At 39.4% G+C, this 6,856-nt stretch overlaps 1 protein-coding gene across 3 annotated transcripts in view; it reads right to left on the bottom strand.

The window, feature by feature from the left end:
• The window catches only part of arhgef10 (Rho guanine nucleotide exchange factor (GEF) 10), a 52,532-nt gene that overhangs the window by 13,050 nt on the left and 32,626 nt on the right, over nucleotides 1-6,856 (bottom strand). For all 3 annotated transcript variants that reach the window (XM_083923595.1, XM_083923593.1, XM_083923594.1), the window contains 4 exons: nucleotides 5,929-6,015; nucleotides 4,851-5,077; nucleotides 4,040-4,197; nucleotides 790-932 (listed from right to left, as the gene is read on the bottom strand). In XM_083923595.1, coding sequence (XP_083779721.1) covers nucleotides 790-932; nucleotides 4,040-4,197; nucleotides 4,851-5,077; nucleotides 5,929-6,015 — 615 coding nt within the window. The remainder of the gene's footprint in view (nucleotides 1-789; nucleotides 933-4,039; nucleotides 4,198-4,850; nucleotides 5,078-5,928; nucleotides 6,016-6,856) is intronic.

Consider the following 6,856-nt stretch of genomic DNA (forward strand, 5'->3'; position numbering starts at 1 on the left):
ATAAGTGCAGAGTGTAATTTTTAATTCTCTGTACATGGAGACCACTAAACCACCAGCAGTTACATAATCTCACCACACACTGCTTGAATGTAGGTGGAGTTATATTTGGCTAAGGAGAGTCCATTGACAAGTGTGCCAGTACAGGGTACAGCATGTGGTGATAAAGGAGCATGACATGTAACTGTATCCCATTTGTTTTGCCATTTAACCATTCAAATTTATATTATCTCTACCTTTGATTAATTATTTATTACATACTTGAATGCAAGTCTAATTTCTTTGTATCCATCTCACCATTTCTTCCTCTCTGTCTCCTAAGGCTACAACTCTGGACTAACTGTAAATCCCCAGTGAGGAAAAGAGAGCGAGACAGGCAGGTGGTCCAACATAATGAGCTTAATGAGGCTAAATAGATTAGTAGTGAGTGCATGTCACAGGAACGTTACTATTCCTGGACCCATGGCAGGTGTTTCCATTTCCCTGAACCAGGCCGGAGCACACACAAGGAATACCATTCAAATTTCAGGATATGGAAAGAATTAATCCCAGGAAGGGAAATTAGGCCACTTCATGAACTGGAGGTCTTTTCTACTTTTATTGGCCAAAGTTTACACTGGTTGGTTCTTAGGAAATATCCTAAAAAACAAATAAGTCTGCAAAAAATGCCTCTGTTTCCTACCGATGTATGAGGCTTTATCATTCACACTCACTCACACAGTCACACACTCTCTGTTTATGATGTAGACATGTAATAGTAACAGTAAACCGTATCAGGGCTAGGTTACGTACCTCTACACAGTGTGTGTGGATACTGATGATGAAGACCTGTCCACCTGATGAAGCCCAGAGGTGGTTCTCAACAGCCAACATGGCCTTGATTGGGAGGACTCCCAGTTTCAGCACCTTAGGCTTCTCACTGCTCCACAAACCATCTATATGAACAAACACAATGCTGTCACCTTGGTATTCGAACACAAACAACCTGCATTTCATAAAGAAATACCCCATGAACAACATGCAGTTTATATGAAAACACAGAATACATATACAGCATATTCAGGAAATATCTTAAATCTAAGCTACAACAAAGAAATAGTACAGTAGTGTACATGTGTTTTATTATATTCTAGTTTGCATTGTAAACCTATAGCTATTTGTCTTGTAATAGTTAGAGAACGTTGGTTTACACTTTATGTGGAAGACACAATAACAGGCACTCTGTCTTTATAAGTGTCGCCTCGAGAAGGTCATCTGCATTTATGATTCTGCTAATGCTGCTGGAGTGGCCATTGATGGTTTTCACAGCCTTCACTATGAATATAGATGGGCTGGGAGGCATTAGTCAGAGCTGAGCTCTATCCCACACAGACCTCCTACACACTCTGTTCTACATGTGCCTGGGCACCTACAGTGCCAGCTCTATTGCGAAGAAAAACCCCATGCAGTGCCTTTATAAATATCAACAAATTACATTTCTGCAAACATTATATTTACTGGTTTGGATCGGAATCAATGTTGTCATAAAATGAAAGGAAATGTAGATTTGTTGGAAAGAAAAATGTTTCATATTTGACCAATTTCACACACAGATACAGGAATGTGCATTAGTAATGAAAAATCATTTTTTAGTGACATGTACCTACTTAGAAGGGCACTGTGTTTAATACAAACTTTATGTCCTCTGGACTCCACATTCCCTTAGCTAATCTAGGCCAGGAAGTGAATGAGGCCTGACCAATAGTGTTTGTTAAGGGTAGGCACAAAGGCAGCTATTGAAGGAAGATTTGCCACGCAGGGAGAGATGTTCTTTCAGAAGTACAGTAATGACTGGGGAAGGGTAATCTCCAACTAAAGGGGCTAGGTGGGATTAGCATTCCAGCAGTTCTGTGTATATTATTGTTATTACCATACTGTGTAGGTAGATGTACACGAGGGAATAAAAGAGGAAATGGAAAAGAGCAGCAGAGAAAAAAAAAAGCTGCTGAGTGAGTGCCAACTTGCAGTCTTATGTAAGTCTACCCACATCTCTCACTTCTACACTGTGGCTTTCCTTCATGTCAGTGTCAGCTGCAACAAACTACTCATCACAGTGTGTGTGCGCAAACAGTAGCACACAAAGCAGACAGTGAGCGCTGTTTAAACAATCCAATAAGTTTCCTTATTTTGCCAAAGCTGCAACAAATAATGCACAATACTCTAAACAGGAAGAAGTAGATGATACACGATGGCAACATAGACGAGAGAGAGAGAGAGAGAGAGAGAGAGAGAGAGAGAGAGAGAGAGAGAGAGAGAGAGAGAGAGAGAGAGAGAGTTTATGTCCTGACTGTCTGGCTATGACGTGTGACCTTTGTCGAATCATTGCCTCCTTCTTTCTCCATCTCTCACAGAGTCAATCAAAGCAAATAGCAAGCATGGCAGAATGAGGCTGGCCAGCCAGCTTCAGACACACAGCATCTACAGCAGGATAACTCAGCACTGATGGCTTTAAAGACAAAGCAACATCCCTGTCTGTTCAGTTGTTTTTGCTGTCTCGTCGCTATTCACTGCAAGGGTCCTCTTTGATCAGTGACAGTTTACATCAAAGGATATAAGCTGATTATTTTCTACTTGCCTTCTTCTACTTTGGGTCTACTTTAAATGCTTCCACTGTGAATGTGACTTGAGCAACATTACAGGGACGCAGGGAACAGCAACAAATGATGAGGATGACTCATCATTTTAGCATGAAGCATCATGTTCCACTGACAGTGACAGAGCTGTTGATGGGAAGAGACTATACAAATCCAATTTAGAAGATCTAGATCTTGACACATTAGTGATGATGAATGGTGAAAAGCAACTACTGAAACTGTTGGAAAATTCAGTTACACCAACAACGCTAGCAACTCTGTGCCAGTGTCTAATGATTGGTGTGTGGAGAGGAGAGAGGTGACGTGTGCATCAAAACAAGGACTAATGAGTAGCCCTGAACATTCCTGAAAAGTTGCATACATACAGTTTCCTCCAGGCAAACTGTCGCTCAACTGTGTTTCTGTCTTAAGGCAATCGTCCATTTTGTTTCTGTTTCAACTCTAACAGACCAACAAAGGTTGAAATTGAGCAAGGACACTTAAAAGTTCTTATTTTAGGCATATGAGCACATGGAGAGGAATGAATATGTGTGACTGAGGTTAGTAAAACATGCCTCTGGCAATGGTGGCATCATAGAAGAGTGATACCAATACTTATATTTGACAGCCAAGAATTACAAGGAGTCTGTTTCCTCATGTTCTGAATTATGTACTTATCTTTTCCCACATTGTGTGACAGATAGGAAAAAGCAGACAAAGACAAAGCACAGAAACAGAGTGAAGAGTAAGCTCAGAGACCCTCTGTTTGCTCCAATATGAAAGCCAATGAGAGATGGAACAAAAACACTGAATTTGAAAGACTGTGGGAAGAGTGTAGCTCAGATACTCTCCTCTAGTGTGCCTGTGCTCGTCTGGGAGACATTAAATAGGTCACCACCAACAGATTGGCTTCTCCCAGACAACGGAGCAAACGGAAACAGAACCTCAACACAGAACAGGGGAGACCCCTGACCTCAAGCTACACAGTGAGCCTCTGACTTACACACTAACGGCAACCTGGTGACTCAAAGAAAGAAAACAGAAAAAACAGCAATCGACCACAAAACGACACCTCTGCGTATGTTCTCCCCAGAATAACCCCTTTCATTCAGTATTGCCAAATGTTTCAGCATGTTAAACTTTGCTAAAGCTAACAACAAAGTAACAGAGCCAGTAACAGTGCTCTTATTCATGTACATGGCTAACAGAATTCAGGGCTGGTACAGACTAAACATTGAGGTAAACACTGACAGTTTTAAAACCAAATCTAATTAACTCAATGAATGCATTTCTTTTTCACACAATAACAGTGATTTAACCTCGTAATTGCCCTAATTCTAGCTATTTAAGAGTATCAACAAACATTACAAAGGCAGATTATAACAGAAGAGACACACAAATTGACTAGTCCCTCCCCTCCTGAAACACACCTTGTGATCTGGAGTAGACCACCACAGAGCCACTGACCAGGCCGACGTACAGGCAGGGTTTTGTATAGACCAGGCTGGTGACGGTGGACTTGTCTGGGGTGAAGAAATGCTGCAGACGTACTTTCTTTGAACGCTGGCTGCTCTTGTACACAATAATGCTAAACAGGAAAGGAGATAAAATGAGAAGCAAACTTAATACAGCGTGCTTCTTTGACATACACTCATATCTGCAAGTTATAACATTGTACAGTTAAAGAGATGATTGTGAGTCATTACTTTAAATTTTTCTGAGTGTTATAAACGAGGCATCATTTTAAAACTTTGATGCTACCTGTGAGATTTAAATTCAAGTGAAACATTTTCAACATGCTTTTTATAATTAAGTGATTATTTGTTTTAACTTGTTGCATACTGTACACAGTGTGTGTGTGTGTGTGTGTGTGTATGTATATACATATATATAGATGGACACAGCAATGATAATTATGAATGCTACAATGCATTATGGTATAGTATAGTATCATACATATATTGATTGATATGTTGTATATTTGTATATAGATGTACAACTGGGAAACTTTGTTGCAAAAATCTAGAAAGACGCCTTTGTTCTTTCATCCTGACATTTATCATTAATACAAGCATAATTAAAATCTGACATTTATAATATATGGATGCATTATTGTCTCTTATTAAGAAGTAACATATTTTATGGTGTGGGTACAGCTGATTTTAAATGTTTCACAAAAATGTCTATTGTAACTTGTAAACATTAAAAGGCCCACTTTTGTAAGAGCACTGTGTGCTGTACCTGCCCTCCTCCATGCCCAAACAGACACTGGGGGAATCACTGGCCTTCGCTGTGGGGACGTGGTTGTTTTCAGGGGCCTGCTCGCCATTCTCCTGTGGTTGCTCTGCCGGGACGTAGGCCATGCAGAGGATACGGGATTCCACATTGAAACACTCAGTCACCTTAGGGCTGGAGCTCTGCATGGCCACTATGGATATTTGCCCCATCTGATTTGTGCAACTTGCAACCTGAACAAATATTAATAAATAAATAAATGATATAGCCCAGTTAATACTGAATATCTCGAGAGGCACCCAGCCCACAGTATAAGTTAAAGAGGGCAGCACTTAACAAATCAGCATAAGTACTCCTTTAAGTATGCATGAAATATACTGTATTGATTATAATAGGCCATTTAAAGTCAAAATCCTACAAATCGACACATGCTTACCTCCTAAGACATTCAATTTTGTTAAAACCAACTAACATCCATCAACTTGAAAAATGTCTTTCAGCAACAGTTTATATGTTACCACACCATGAAAACAATCAGCTAGAGTGATGTTTATATCTTTAACTGACCCAAGGTTTTCACGATGGTCAAAAACACTGCATCAGCAGTGATTACCATGGTAATGACAGTCATAGTTTATTTTTAAGAAAAACTTAAGTACTGAAGCAATCATTTTCATCCCCAAACTGTTTTTCTCAAGGGCATTAGACATTTTAACTGAACAGCAAAGAATTACCATCTGCTTAGCCATCACATTGTAGTGAGACTCTGCTCAGAGTCAGACTCACTGGCAGAAGTAAAAGAAGTAGTTAAGCTTAAATAATCTGAGCTGCTGAAAATAAAAGGGGTACAAGACCATTTGCCAATAAACAGTTGTTAAAGCCACTCAACACATAAATCCTCAACACATAAGTCCAGGACTCATATTTCAAGTATTTTCAGGTTCAGAACTACAATTGTATTTCTCTCTCACTCACATTAGTGTTGGTAGTGACTATAACCTTGTAATAAACTCTTATTTTGTGTAACTGTAGAAATGTAAGCTACTGTGCTTCTTTTGTGAGCAAAGTGGGAGAAATGTCTCACCCAGACACAGCCATGACCCACGAGGGGAGTATCTGCTGTGCTCTCTGTGTTGATGTGAGGCTCTGGATTATGAACAGCACATTCCACCTGTCACAGAACAGCAAGAAATAAGAGAGGGTGAAAAAGAAATAAGATCTGCCTGCCCTGAAGTAATCACTCCACATCCGCTAGTGTGCACAATTTAGTGCAGACAGTTGGAGAGGAGCTGCTGACATAGACAAACACTGGGGTAGAAGCTGCATGACTCAAATCAGTTACATGACTGTGTAATGTGCAAGTTCACATGTACTATTAATCTAGATCTATCATGACTAATCTCAAAACCAGTGGCCAGTACGGGGATCGAACCCACGACCTTGGCGTTATTAGCACCACGCTCTAACCAACTGAGCTAACCGGCCTATATACACACACAAATATTGACATGATCAGTCTGTTGATTCATATAGATAACATTTATACTGATGGCCTTCTTTTCCCTACAGTAAAATCCTGTAGGCTATTTCTAAACTGAAACAATGCGCCAAATACAAAAGTTAAATTTCCACAAGGCCAAACCTGCCTAAATCCTAAAAAGGAATGTGCATGAACAATGGCACAGTTTAGAAAAATAAAACTATGCCATAGATATTTGTAGATAATTAAAGAAATTACATTCTTACATAGTGTAGTTTAAACTCCATTCGAAAAACCAGTGAAACAAATAAATATATCACCATTAAATGACAATGAAATTTTACACAAACGATCTATATAATCACAGTTTCAACATTAGTCTCATCTATTCAGTATCCAACCAAACGTCCTGTTCCTGAGTTATTTGTTTTGAATAATGGTCAGAAACATTTTGACATCACAGTGAAGCTGACCTTTGACCTTTTGGATATAAAATGTCATCACTTCATCATTTTTATCTATTAGACATTTG

The sequence above is a fragment of the Echiichthys vipera genome (assembly GCF_963691815.1).
Source record: "Echiichthys vipera genome assembly, chromosome: 12".
NCBI classification, from domain to species: Eukaryota; Metazoa; Chordata; class Actinopteri; order Perciformes; family Trachinidae; genus Echiichthys; species Echiichthys vipera.